Source organism: Fulmarus glacialis, unplaced genomic scaffold, assembly GCF_000690835.1.
Source record: "Fulmarus glacialis isolate BGI_N327 unplaced genomic scaffold, ASM69083v1 scaffold13108, whole genome shotgun sequence".
Lineage (NCBI taxonomy): Eukaryota > Metazoa > Chordata > Aves > Procellariiformes > Procellariidae > Fulmarus > Fulmarus glacialis.
This window is the reverse complement of record NW_009230320.1, coordinates 1-14388: the sequence shown is the minus strand read 5'-3', so window position 1 is coordinate 14388 and position 14388 is coordinate 1. Positions and strand designations below refer to the sequence as shown.

The following is a 14388-nucleotide window of genomic DNA, read 5'->3' as shown; positions in this document are numbered from 1 at the left end:
AAGATGAGAAGGTCTGTCGCTTAGGGTCATTAATGCATGCCTAAAATGCCATTTGAGGCATGAATGTCTGGTTAGTATTGTAGAGCCTGATCCCACAAGAATTTACATCTGAGCACAGTACTTGATACTTCTATTGGTCTGTTTGCATAGTAGGCACTGCCATTTGTAGGTATTAGAATATGCTGGACAATCTAAACATGACCTTTATTTTTGGGGGTGGGGGGTGGGAGAGGGAGAGCGGATGTTCTTTTTAAATTTAAAAAAACACTTCCGTTTCAGAAATAGCATGCTTCGAGTTACAAAATTTGTCTCTCATTCCATAGAATGAATATTGAAAGGGATCACAAAAACACATACACAGCCATTAGTTTCTTAAAATAATACACCGGCAGGCAACTAGGTCTCTAGTGAAGCTCTAAATACTCCATAGCAAATCTATGCACAGGGAAAGAAGTGCTGGTTACAGCAAAAGTCTAGGAGTCAGGACTCCTCCATTTTACAGTCATGGCTTCGCTGCTGACTGAGCAATCACCCTCAGTACAGCATGCCACAATTAAGTCATCTGCAGAATGAGCACTACTTAAACATCACTTCACGGGGCTACTGTAAGGATTAATTCATTGCTATTAGGGTAGTGCTTCATGATCATATTACTATTTCTAGACATCCCACAGCAAGGGGGTGGGGGGAAGGTATAGGTATTCTTAAGATTCTTCTGATTTTCTGAACTGGTTCAGGTAGTCTGGAGTAAAGACCACTCTATACCCCTTCTGCCAGAGCTGCTACATTTTGTATGAAATAGTTAAACATCAGGCTTGAAAGAAAGCACAGGGTTTTCTCTAGTTCTGCGGTCTGGGCACTCATCTGTGAGCAGGCAGACCTGAGTTCCAGCCCTTGCTTCAATTAATGTTTACTTCAAATTTAAAAGCCATAGAAGGACCCCGACCCAGGCAACCCCCTTTCCCTGGTGGGTGTCCTAACCCCTGGGCTAGATCATCATGCTCACTCATGTATACATGTGAACTTTCTCTTGCTGATTTAATGAACATCTAAATATTCCACGCACATGAGACAGCTTCAGGAAGAGGAAAGTGAAGAAAACTTGCACCACTGTGTAATAAGCCATAACCCTCCCCGAAACAATGCAAGAACAGAGGAAAGAATAGAACCTATTTCAAATAGGTGTTGTAATAATTAAGCTCTTACACATAGATATAATAATAGCTGCTTTTCATGTACCCTCTGAAGAACGTGATGTTTTTGAGCATTCTGCCAATTTAAAGCACGGTAGTGACATGAGAGTAATTAATTTGTGGATCTTTTCCCCGATACAATTTTGAGCTTGGTGCTGTCAAGACCAAGGCACTTTAGACTTGTCCAAAAGTAGCATTTTAAGCACCCACGGACTTCTGGGACTTGGGTGTCTCTAGCATCTGCCACCAGATTAACAGGAGTTCAAATACATATAGTCTCTGTAAATTCTACAGTTTCCACTTTTGCTATATACAGAATTAGCTGCATAACCTCAGAAAGAAGGCAAAAATGCAAGCTCACACAGCTTGCCTTTTTTTTTTTTTTTTTTTTAACCCCCATTTTACAGACTGTCCAAACAGATGCTTTCAACCTATTGGCTTCAGGAGAGATTAAGGTTTTGAGAATCACTTCCCATGAGCAGGCTGAGAGATGTTATTATTCCCTCAGTATTGTAGGCTGAACCTGGAATACTGTGACCAACTTTGGGCTGCAGAGAAATAGGACAGGATCCAGCAAAAAGTAAGATGGTCAGAGGCACACAAGGAAAAGGCTGAGGAAAATGGGTTTGTTTGGTCTGGTGAAGATGAGGCTAAGGCCAGCCTGTGACTACTTGAGGAACAGTTACAAAGGTGATGCAGCCAAACTTTTTGGTAGTGTCCGATGATGCACTAAGAGGCAGTGGTCACAGAGAGCAGACTGGGAGGTTCGGGATGGATATTAGGGAAATATTGTTCTCTAGCACTGCAGTGCCGGAACACGTCACCTGGAGAGGTTGTGCAAGCTCCCTCTTTGGAGGCTTTCTAGACTCAGATCAACAAAACTACGGCTGAGCCGATCCTGTGCTGACAAGGGTCTGGCCTGAGCAGGAAGCTGCATTAGACCTGTCCCAGAGGTCCCCTCTGAGCAGTGCTTCTTTGATTCTATTGGGCTGAAACTTACCTATTTCAAACTACATTTCTTTCTGTACATCACATTTAAGAAATGATAATTTGAGATATTTCACTTTCAGGTGAATACACTGAAGTATAACAAACTGTGATCAGACAAGAGAGCAAGCTGATAACATGCTTTTCATAAATGCTACACAGTTGCTTGCCTGAATCATAAATTGGGTGCTTTATGGTTCACTCACACCCACTATTGCCATACATCCAAATTAAAGTCAGTTAGGATTACTTCCCTGTTGAATAGATTTCCCTTTAATTAGATATTCCAGAGATAATGGTTTAACGGCTCGTTATTTTATTACTTTGTAGGGGAGGCAGGCATAAAACAAGAAATTTGGGATGAGGCAGCTCTTTCCTTTCCAACTCCAGAGTGAAATGAGTCTCTGGACTTGCCATCTACTGCTCATTAGATAATGCAGCAGCGGCGGGGGGGTGGGGTGGGGTGTGTATTAGGGAATAATAAAAAAAAAGTTTGCAGACTTTGCTTTAAAGAGAGAGATGCCTCATCCAAAGTTTCTACTTAATTTCAGAAATTTTATTTCTTGTCAATCGGCATGGCCACTGTATCAACATAAACATTTCTATTAGATACAGGCCTATACTTTCAGTTCAACACTAGCACCATCACAGTTATACCAATATTTTGCTCAGCTAAGGAAAAGTTAAACCAGTATAAGAACATTTGTAGAAGTTTAATATTATCCACACTTACACTATGTCACTGTCAATAAATCAGCACCAGTTTTGGGTTTAGACAGATCTCCAACAGTATTGCTACCATGTAATTGTGTAGCCCAGGGAAGGAAAAGGACTCATCTTCAGCCCAACATTTATATCAAGTTACTTCACTCAGACTAACCTTGAGAGTACATGCTAAGAAACAACATTTCAGCTACACAGAGTGATTCGATTATGAACACAGAGTGATTAGATTAGCAGCAGATGACTTGGAAGTCAAGCTGCTGCATCCCCATTGAATTACTAGCTCCACGAGCAGCAGCACTCCCCCTTCCACCCAACCCTTTCCACAGGCCAGGCAGTTCAGCCTTTAAACATCTCTTTAAGGTTCTTTAGACACCAAGTAAACAAAAGGCAAAATTTAAATCTTGCCTCCTATTGTACTAAAACCAATCTGCTATCATACAACATCAATAGTTTGTCTATCAGGGTCAAAATGATATTAAAAGCATTTCATAGATCACAACATATCATAAATGAAACAGCTATAAAAGGAAAGCTGACATCTAGCTTACCAGGAGGCCACATGGTTCAAGAGCCAGAAGCTTTGAGTGAGACCATTTTCTCAGATCTAGTTATCAGGAACCAGGGCAGAAAAAAGGAAAAAAAAAAACCCCACACTTTAAACAAGTGGACAAAACTATGCAGACACAAGCATAAGACTGTATTCCAATGCAGCTGAACTGATGCAATCTGCAAAGCAAGCTGTCTTCAACCAGGGCATAGAAAGTTAAGTGACAAAGTTGCTACTCCTTAGCTCAGCCATATTAATCACCAACCTTAGCCTCTTGCCAGGTTCAGCTGGTAAGTATCAACTCATTAAACCAAAGGAACTTGCAGCTATCTGCCCATCCACTTGGTCTAATTTTTTTAATCAATTTTGCTTGAGTTTTATGAATTTAGCTAACATACTGAAAACACTTCTAAATTAACATGAAAGAGACTTCTTAAGAAAGCTGTATAGACAGTCCCTAAATTGATGTAGGCTCAGACGAAAAAACAGAGGGCAACAATAGCTGCTTATTCAAAAGGATTATAGTACGAAGCCTGTTGTTTCTGTAAAGAGGTTTTGGCTGTGTCCAAATTGTTGACAATACTGTTCAAGGAAATTTTGCAACAAACTCGCTTGGGTTTTTTGTGTTTTGTTTTTTTTTTTTTAATAAAACAAGGTACAAAAAAGTCCATCTTCATCAGCACCACCTACAGCATAATCTCTACTTCTCCAGAGTAGTATTTGGCTGAATTAACCCATAGTAGGCTCATTCTGCTGAGTCTACCTAGCCCCATCTGATCCTAATTAACTACCAGCTGCGAGCACTTTCCTGCACTGACTAGAAAACCTTTATGGGAGTTACCAGCCCTCCTCCATCTCCCAAGAAGGAAAAAAACCATATTGCAAAAATATTTTAACTCAATAGGACTTTCTTCTCAGAGACATTTTTATCCCAAGATTAAACAAAACTCACGGTTTCTATCCAAAGTATGCAAGGCTATGACTTTCTAGAATTTATCTGGGGCTTTTATCATTCATTTTAAAATTCGGTGTATTGTATCTCATGTTATTTACTCAAGAAACACAGCCAGAGCATAAGATATGTGGGAATCACCTGTTTTTTTCAACCCAGCACAGTATATTTCAGTTTGTATGGAGGTTTCATGAGCTTTCCAGTTTCTCCTCTGGAATCTTTATCGCAATATTGCTGAGAACATAAATTAATCCACAGTTACTTTAAAAAAAAAAATCCATGTTTGAGTCAAAATGTGAGGGGGGAAAAAAAAAAGAGGGGAAAAAAAGAAATCTGGAATGTTTCTATTGGTGTTTTAAGGCATAACAAACTACAGCAATTTATTTCACCATATCCAGTTGTAATGCTAAACCACAGATAAACATTACTAATGTAGCAAGAATGTGTTTCTTCCTTCTGATGGAGGTCCAATATTGCCCTCTTGAGTATGCCAAACAGCATGGGGTACTTCATTTACCATGTGATTGGCACACACTTTAGTTTTGAATCAGTTTGGAGATGAAATTGTTGGCTAAAGCTCTGGAAATTCTGACTCTAGAGTTGTCAGGCAGGCTGTCTTTACTTTGAGAAAAAATAATTCTTTTTAATAACACTATGTTACTTGGCTTTTTATCTGTTTTTACATTGTTCAATGATGTTTTGCATTTCTACATATTGTGCAGCACCCCAAGAACTTTAGTAGGGGGAAATTCATACAAAAAAAAAGTTTATTATTTCAGCATGTGCTAATAAAATTGCTACATGTTTGGGGAAATATTCTAATATAATCTATTTCGATGGCACACAAAAAGGTCACCCATTGCATGCCAATACAAAAATATGTATCTGTTCACTGAGAGGCAGAAATCATTTCTTAACATAGCTCATTTTCAAGGCATCCCTTACGATGCAGGGAATTCTAAGGGTTGAGGGTTTATTTTACCATTTATCTTGTAAACAATGGAAATTATCCCATAAACTTATGCTTAAATTTTTTTAGTCAGCATTATTTTGCATAGCAACAAGCTTATTTCTAGTATATTTTAAGACACAGAGTTTGATTTATTATTTTATTGATATTAATGGAAATGATCCAGAAGAGGAAAACACATTATTTGGAGGTCTGACTGTAATGCATTCCATATCCTAAAGCCAGTAAGTATTCTGGGAGCAGAGTGCTTGGAGGATTGGTTCTGAATTCACTTCCTTAGGGACATGACTTCCTCATAAAATCATGAGTTCTTTTCAGATCCAGTCCACTGCAAACTCAAACCTTCGTGCAGCCTTCCACTTTCAGCTTGAACCTTTTTCCCCCCTTACTGCCATGAATGACGCATACATATGTATACTCACGTTTTGTGATGGCACACACAGGCATGCAAACATTGTTTACAACATCCTTTCTTTCTTTACTTATACAGCTGCTGTGTTATAACCAAACATTACAGTTATTTTGCACAGCAATCTAATGCGCAGCTTCTTTTTCATCTAGTTTCTCTAATGGCTAGTAACCTGCCTTCATACCCATGAAACCTTTCAGAAAAGTTTCTCTCTTACCTGAGCATGCAGTTTTGGCTCCCTGTTGTGGTGAACCCTCAAGGATCCAGTTTCATTATATACTTCTGTCAACATTGATGCTGTCAGATGCTTGAAGTACAGCCATACCACTGGCTCTGAAGTTGAACGAGCTTTTGTATCAAGATGAGGGTCAACCAGTGTCAAATAACACAAGTACAAGCGTTACCTCTGTTTTCCTCATAGAGGTATTTCTAAAAATACGTACAAACATGCTTTTCCATATAATGCTCCTCTTCATTCAAATTTTTATAGTGATGTATGTCTTCAGAGTCACATACAATTTTTGATTTCAGTGAACTCTCAACTGTACTACCACATTCACTTTACACAAATGTTTATTTCATCACCCATTTGAGTAACAAGTAGTTCAGATCTCGAGAAAAGGCTCTGATGATGATAAGTCAATGCTACAGAGGTGTTTTTATAATTAAGATGACTTGTTTGGCTGCAGGTTTTTTTCATTCTCAGGAACAGATTTGTCAGTGCAACATTTTTCTGAGTGGTGTTTTGGATACCGCCTATAAAATGGGCTCTCGATACTTTGTTGTTTCACAAATGATGTCTGATAAATGGTTAAGCCATCCTCGTTGCTAGGAACTGATTCATGAGCCCATAGGAAGAAGTTCTGTGAGTTCTGTTGCCGTCTCTCTGGTTCCACCTTCCTCCGGCCCATACCCTAGAAAAAAAAAAAAAGAAAGAAGAATTCATGTAAACATATGACTTACAATCACAGTTTCACAGATGAATCTTGTAGCAGTCACTACCCCACTGGGAAGTTAACGAAACTGTTACCACAGTGATTTCGAGAACTCATGGCTGATCTTTAGCAAGTTAAAAATAATATTGTCAGACTTGCCTGTATGAACATTTCTGGTTGCATATATAATGGAAAATCTGTTGACCTTCCATCTCTTAGTACTAATAAATCACTTATACTTTGCATTTCTATAGCATACTATATACTTAAAGCTATGTAGCTATATGTGGCCAAATTAATCTTCAGAGTAACCCAAAGAAATAGGTTAATAATTTTATGTTCAGACTGCAATAAATAAACTGAGACAGACCATGAAATCTGAATCTTCAAAACTATCCCTTGTGTGTCCAAATACAGAGAGATGGAGCCTGATTTTGACACTCCGTAGCTTGCAGGAAATTTATTTGGAATTACGGTTGATCGGTATCTCTAAAACTATGAGACACTGCACAAAGTGAACAGAAATGGAGGTTACTCAGTGAACAACAAATACCAAAAAATCTAGGTCTAAGAGAACCCGAAGTCAGACCAACTTTCCATATCACAATTCACTGCTTCCTCCTCTACTTATTATCTTGTGAACCGTACTATTTCTTTTGCTGTCTAGAAAGACATCAACAATCTAAGAAAAGTGGGAAAACATGAAACTGTTGAACATACAGAGAAGCCCAAAACAATTTAAATTCTATCCGAAGTTGTGGCTTCTGCAGCATACATTTAAACAGGTATACTATAAAGAGATGTGGATTGGAAAATAGTACTTTCTGGAGATATATTGTGGGTGTCCTATGGATTTTGGTTAAAATTATAATAAAGATGACTCTGAACCAACTATGTGGGACTGTGAATTATGAGTGGCTGAGATCCCTACAAAGTTCCTCATGAGGCCAATCACTTTTAGCAGACTAATAGGACATATAACTGGGTACAAAATCACGTTAAGACATAAAAACCAGGAGCACTAGAAAATGCCTGTCAGAGACCCAAATCATGGGTTTTTGTTCCCCTTGAATTCTGCCATTCTCAACGTCCATGTGTGCTGCTATATACCTGTACCAGCCCCAGAGGAGTCCCATCCCTATACTAATAAAAAGTGTGGTTTTCTTTGCTGTTTTCATTTTTCTCTCACAATTTTTAGCATCTATAATTTTTGCAGGAGAGAAAAGATACTGTGTTTAATCTCTGGCAGACTGAGAGATACAAGCTTGCTTGATTTTTCTCAGTGCTGGGTACTTACAAAATCAAAATACTCTCCTACGTTCTGTAGACAGTGTCTGTTGTCATGAGAAGAAAATGGGAAATTGTTGTTCACTGCTCTCTGAAAAAAAGGAATTATAGCAAAAAACCATGAATTTTCACATACCTTGTTTGGAGTCTACTACTCTTAGTTCTTATATTCTGACATGCTGAAATTACAGCTGCCTATGTTGTAACGCAGAAGTCATATTCGTATGTTAGATCTTCAACTGCACATAATTTTATAGGGGCAGTGTGGACCCTCTGTATTTTATTTTTTAGAAAATCATCAGGAGGATTTGCATTCCCTTGACTTGCTGAATATATACATGATTAATATGAAAGTGTGAATTTTCAAATAAGAAATGATACATTCTGTCTGCAAGCAGCAAAACACTAGATATATGTCAGGATTCCCTTGTTTGATTCACTAGTAAGCCTAAAGCTAATTAAAATGAACTACAAAAGGGACCTCAAAACTGAATTAATCTATGATTTATGTACTGAATGTCATGTACACTGCTTGTTGCAGGGGAAGTGGAGGAGGTATTAATTGCATAACTAATTTATAATCTCATTCTTTAACATAATGTTCATCCAGTCTCTAAAATGAAACTAGAGTTTTAGAAGAAAAAAGGACAACTGCAAAAGAACTATTTTAAAAGTAATTTAACATATTTTTTTTTTTTTTAAGTTTGTTTATTATATATCATTGCAATATTATTAAAATAGCTAAAAATTGAAACACTGAAAACTCTTCTGGACTATTAGATTGCCTCTGTTCTTCCCCATGCAGTATCTTCCTGCTTCATGTTGGGAACTTTATGTATTTTCTGTAAATGCTCTAGCAATTTTTACTTTTAACATTGTGAAATACATTTTTCATCTTCCAGTTATGATATTCACCTCGAAACAGAAGAGCAAGTTTTAATATAACACAATTTAAAAAACGTGTTTCAACAGTAAATGAATCTGAATCAGTTCTAAAGATAAATGTAACTGGAGGCCTGATCCAGCAGGTAGAATCACCAAATACAAAATTTGCCTGCATGGAGTCAGCTGCATGATCATATCTTAGGGTATTTGGTATACTAGATGGATTTTCTACGTTTTTTAGGTACGTGCCACACATTCACTTGTTTTCTCATACCAGATTCAACCAGACTGTAGCTTAATGGATAAGTAAATTCAGCGGATACATTCTCGTGTATGTGTTTAAAAATAAGCACCTTCTAAGCCAGTAAAATATAAGGCTTACTAAAATATCCTACCGCAATTACACGTCGATCTTAACATTTTAGGAATAGTGTTTATTACTAGTGCGTATATGCTGCAGGAAAATTGAAAACCAAGATGGTAAATATTGAATATCAACTCTTGGAAGGATTCCCCATATTAACTAATGGTTAAAAAGAAAAATCTATTACAGAATAATTATAGGACTATCATGAAGTAAGAAATAAGAGGTAATATAAGCTTAAACAGTACTATATTTCTGAGAAAATTAATTAACCTCACAGCCAGTGAGTTCCCTCATACAAAGAGATTAGAGACATCCATGCAATGGATGCAATGAGCTTCCAACATTCTACCAGCACTTTTTAAAAATGTCACATAAATAAACTTCCTCAGATTGTTCCTGTGACATCACATTTTAGCCTTTAATGCATCTTCGTAGTCTCACCACTGACCTCATTTTAATTCTTGATTTACGACAGATAGGAATTCCACTAACTCGTTTTAACAGTGAAGGGCTGGTAAATACAAGGCATAAACCATCAGGTGAACAGTCATACTAGTGTTGATAAAAGGTGTTGGTAAAATATGACCTGGTTGTCCTTTTCAGACAGTGGCTAAGGCCAGATGCTCCACAGAAAGGTATATGTAATATCAGCGTAATGTATACTCATGTTACAGTATAATCTTCTCCTTTTCTTTCCACTAGCCCCAAGCTTCCCTTTTAAATATTCCTTTCTAGCCCATTTCTGCTCTTCATTACAGCAAAATCTGTGAAATGAACTCAATATAATTGCTATGCTTTATAGACAATGAAAATAGAAAATATTCTGTGCACAAAGTGGGTGGGTGAAGCAAAGCTCAGTGATGATAAAATAAGCACATAAAAATGTGCTTATGAAATTTTAACATTTTGAATACTCGTGATTCTAAAATACTGTATTTTGTTTGTTTCCAAAATTGTTCCAAACCTCCTTATTTTTAAGCAAGACTTAAAAATGTTTCAAATGGGAAGCTTTTAACTTTTTAATGATCAAAAAAATAATCCTTTGCTTGAATATACAGAATTTCTGACATTCGATTCAAAACAGATCATCAAATTTCAATTAAACATTCTTACAGGACTTTACACACAGGTTTTGGACTGAGATCGATCATAATATATTCTGGCACATAAACGTGCCTCAAGCAGCTGTAGTAGCTCATAAAAGGGAAAAGTAACTGATGCTGGAAATCAGCAATAACTACAGCAGGACTTTGAGTATCCAAAATTATAACTGAGTAACAGCGAAATATGTTTCTTCCTTAGCACAGCTAGCAATCATTTTACTCCCTGAGGCACAAAGTCTGCCAGTCTGCTATGACTGCTTTGCTAAGTACTGTAAGTGCTATTCTTACTTATAACTTCGCAAGTGGTATCTTGCAAAAAGGAGCTCTGTAAATTGACTGTATTGCCACAGTAACTCACCTGCTCCTGAGCTCTGTATGCTAGCGGCAATCTATCCTCAATATACTGAGCTGCTTCTGAGTTCTGGACTTGTTCTAGTGCAGAGCTTGTAGTTGACTCAGGTTGACTCTGGCATACTCCAAGATGAGCAAACTAGAAAATAATGAAAATTGTGACCCATTTAAAAAAAAAAGCCAACAACAAAAAACCAAATAAATCTGATCAGAAATTGTATTTTCCCATTGATTTTTTATTATTTGGATTGCAGCAGCACCTAGCGGCCTCTGGAAAAATCAGGAGCCTCCCACACACAACACAACCCCTACCATAAAGGCCTTACGACGTAGATCAGTAAAACAGACAAGAATATTATTTCTTCAGGAACTTTCCGAAAGCTGTTTATACAGCGATAATCCATCTAGCAAAACCACTTATACTATAAGGTCTTTTTTTTTCCCCACGCTGCTCCCGCTGTTGTACGACCGTAGGTTTGAAAGCACAAAACTTTTGGGCAACAGCTCAGCAAAACGCTAGGCCCACGGGTTCAGAGACTGAAGAAGCGCCTGTGCCAGCCCTGCGTCACAGTGCCCTGGGATGCCGAGACGCCCCAGCCGAGGGCCTCCTGAGGGTGAGAACTGAGGCAAACGTCAGCTGGCATTTTCCAGAAGATAAAGAAAATCAGCTAGGGCTAAATATAAAATAAGAGACCTCGAGCACTGCTGGAAAACTGGGGAAAAAAATCCTACCAGAGTTTGCTTTAGCATACTTCCTCTGAATATCTAGGGCGGTTTTTCCTCATAAACGTCAGGAACAGGAAACTTCGCTTCTGGCTAAAGGACAAAGTCACCCTTAGCACAGCATTTTTTCGAGAGTTTACAGATAAAAAAGGTGGGCGGGGGACACAAGGGCTCCACCACCGCCCCCGCCGCTCTGCCCAGAACCCCCGGTTGCCACGGCAGGCGCTTGTCCTGCCCACAGAGCGGGGCAAAGGGGGAACCCCCCGCCGTGACTTCAGAGCCTTCCTGACTGCGTCACTAAGTGATTCCGGTGTTTCAGTAAGATCCAGGCAAGCAAAGGCAACGCCGCTCCTACCCGTCGGGTGCAGAAGGGAAAAAAAAACTTGGTAAAAGTATTGAATGCTGTCTTAAAATGGGAGAGAAATTGAGTTCCCTTTAAAAATTAATTAGTTCTGCACAATTACTTCAATGACACTTTACAATCTGAATGGTAATATCTGAAGAAAGGAGGGTCATTTTTGAGGAAAAAAACAAGGACATTAGGTATATTATTTTTAAGATGTAACTTCATTTTAAAATCGCTTTACACATACACACATCTTAATCGCAGACACAAACAATATCTGTTTAAAAAAAACCTGTCAGCACCTTAAGGATATTTTTGCCTTTGAGCACCGACTTGTAAACATCCATACCATTTAACTGTCAGCACACCCTGCCAGCAAGCACTGCCCAGGCAGGGGTTCAGGGAAGCACATGGGGGACTGCGTCCGTCAAGCAATTTGGGGGTGGCAGCCCTGCCGAGAGGCAGACAGCGCTGGAGCGTGGGTGCCATCTGCACCATGCCACTTGCCTGCTGGCCAGAAAAATCCCTAGTCTGTTCATTGTATTACAGACATAGTCCCTAAGATGGATGTAGCAGGCTTTTTTTTTTTTAATGTATAACATTTCGTAACATGTTTTTATGGATGGGGAAGTGGACAACAAGCCAAAATGTCAGGCTTATTCCACAGAAAGAAAAACTGAGGCACAAAGCCCTTGCTTATCGTGAAAGGAGCCTGTGGGTGAGCTGTAGGCAGAACTCCTCACTGAACCAAGCACAAACCAAGACTTTGCCTCCTGGGCCTTGACAGACTGTAAAGCACATGACACTCGTATGGCAAGTGGCCTGTTTCCCAGTACACTGATATTGAAGGCTAACTTAGGTGGGAATCAGATACCATGGCTGGCAAACAGAACAAGAAAAAATACAGTACTTGTCTTAGTTAAGGATGAATGATTCACAGTCATAGCCATTTACAAAGTGCAATTTCAAAGTTCTTGCGGGAAAATCTAGTTTTCCATCTTACTATCAAACATAGGTAATGATATTTGGGAATACTAGCTGCCATCATGGAGTTTTTCAAGGTTTTCTTCCGAATGACCTACTTTGTTTCTCTAAATATCTGTTGAAGTTTTGATAATACAGATAAGAGTGATTATTTGGAACTTGCTATTATTAATGATGCCATGCTGCAAGTTACTTTTAAGTACAAAAGTAGGTAAATGACTTTTATGATGATTTACAGAGGCTAATGTAAACCTTGTTTATGAAAAAGAAGCTGTTCCAGAGAATGCAATTTTGGTTAAGGAAAAAAATAAACCAACAATTGTAAACAAGCTGTAAGAGCAATGTGTTTTGAAACACTTTCGTGATGGCATTGTCATCTCAGCCTCGACTGTAACAAACTGTACCAATGGCCAGTGTGCCAGGATCAGATCAGAAGGCTGTGGAGGTAACTCATGCTATTTTTAAGACTGAGTAAGCCAGCAATAGAAACAACTAGAGAAGGATAAAGAGCACGACAGGCAGAGGAACCTACAATTTGTTTTCATTCTATTCTATTAATTTTCAGATTCAGTAACTAGAATCTCTTTTTTTCCTGAAGGGCTGCAACAGTTTTGTGTTTACTGCTGTTTTCCAGTGAGATATGGGTAAAGCTGAAAACATTTAAGGATGAAACTTAAGAAGGTCCCTTCCTAACACCATAAAAGGATTCTAAAGGAACCTAAGGAATAAATAATTAAATTAAGGAAGAGTTGTGCCAGTCTGCAACAGCAGTAGGCATAGGTCCAATATAATAAAAGTTTGACTAAAGCTGCTTTAAAACATTATCTTAAATAATTGTATTTCTTAAATAGAGTCCAGATGTGTATTTTCATACCAAAGTGTATTGTTGTATTTATAATATTGCTGTTACTGCTAAAAGACATGCTTTGTGTTAGCACAAATATGCAAAATTAGGAGTATTTTAGCTTGGTTTACAAAGGAAACAAGGCTTATGCAACTGCACGCTGTCTCTGAGATCCCACACTATTTTTCAAATCTTCAGACCATTTTCAATCAACTTTGCTAGAAAGAGAATTTCAAAGATCATCGAAGCTCCATGAGGGTCAGTGGCAGGACAGAAAAGTACCCCAGTAAAGAAAAGCAGGCCCTGGCCCAGTTGCTATACATACATTGTCTAGGAGGACAACGACAGGCAGTCAGTATTTGTACTTCCTGACCAGTCACAAACTGTACTGTCTCTTGTGGCATGAAGAATAAAGAATATAATCTAAGAAGAAAATAAGAAACATTAAAAATCCTTTGGGCACTATCCATAGCACCACCTCCTTGGTTAGGGCATCACAGCCAAATTCAGGGCATAAACAGAGGCCAGCAGGCTACAACTCTTGATGCCCCCACGCCCTAAAGTGCCCCATCACCAAGTGTTCACTAGTTTCATGAAGGTTACAGCTATTCAGCCCCTCAGCAAACCCCATCAATAAGCCCTACTGGCCCACTCCCTCACCTAGGCTACCTAACACGGCAAGGTACCAGTCCTTTCTCAGCGATAGGGCTGGGACAACCCACGTCGGCCGGGTTCCGGGAGCACCGGGCATGAGCAGGCCCCAGAGGCTGGGCAGCTCC

The 14388-nt window shown here is 38.8% G+C and overlaps 1 protein-coding gene across 1 annotated transcript; it reads right to left on the bottom strand.

Annotated features, from left to right (window-relative positions):
- Window positions 1-6449: 6449 nt before the first annotated feature.
- Window positions 6450-10851, bottom strand: TEX36 (testis expressed 36; the record flags this gene model as incomplete). The annotated part of the gene is made up of 3 exons (XM_009584190.1): window positions 6450-6698; window positions 8017-8097; window positions 10720-10851. Coding segments are annotated over 3 exons (462 nt in total), but the record flags the coding sequence as incomplete, so codon positions are not given.
- Window positions 10852-14388: the final 3537 nt, after the last annotated feature.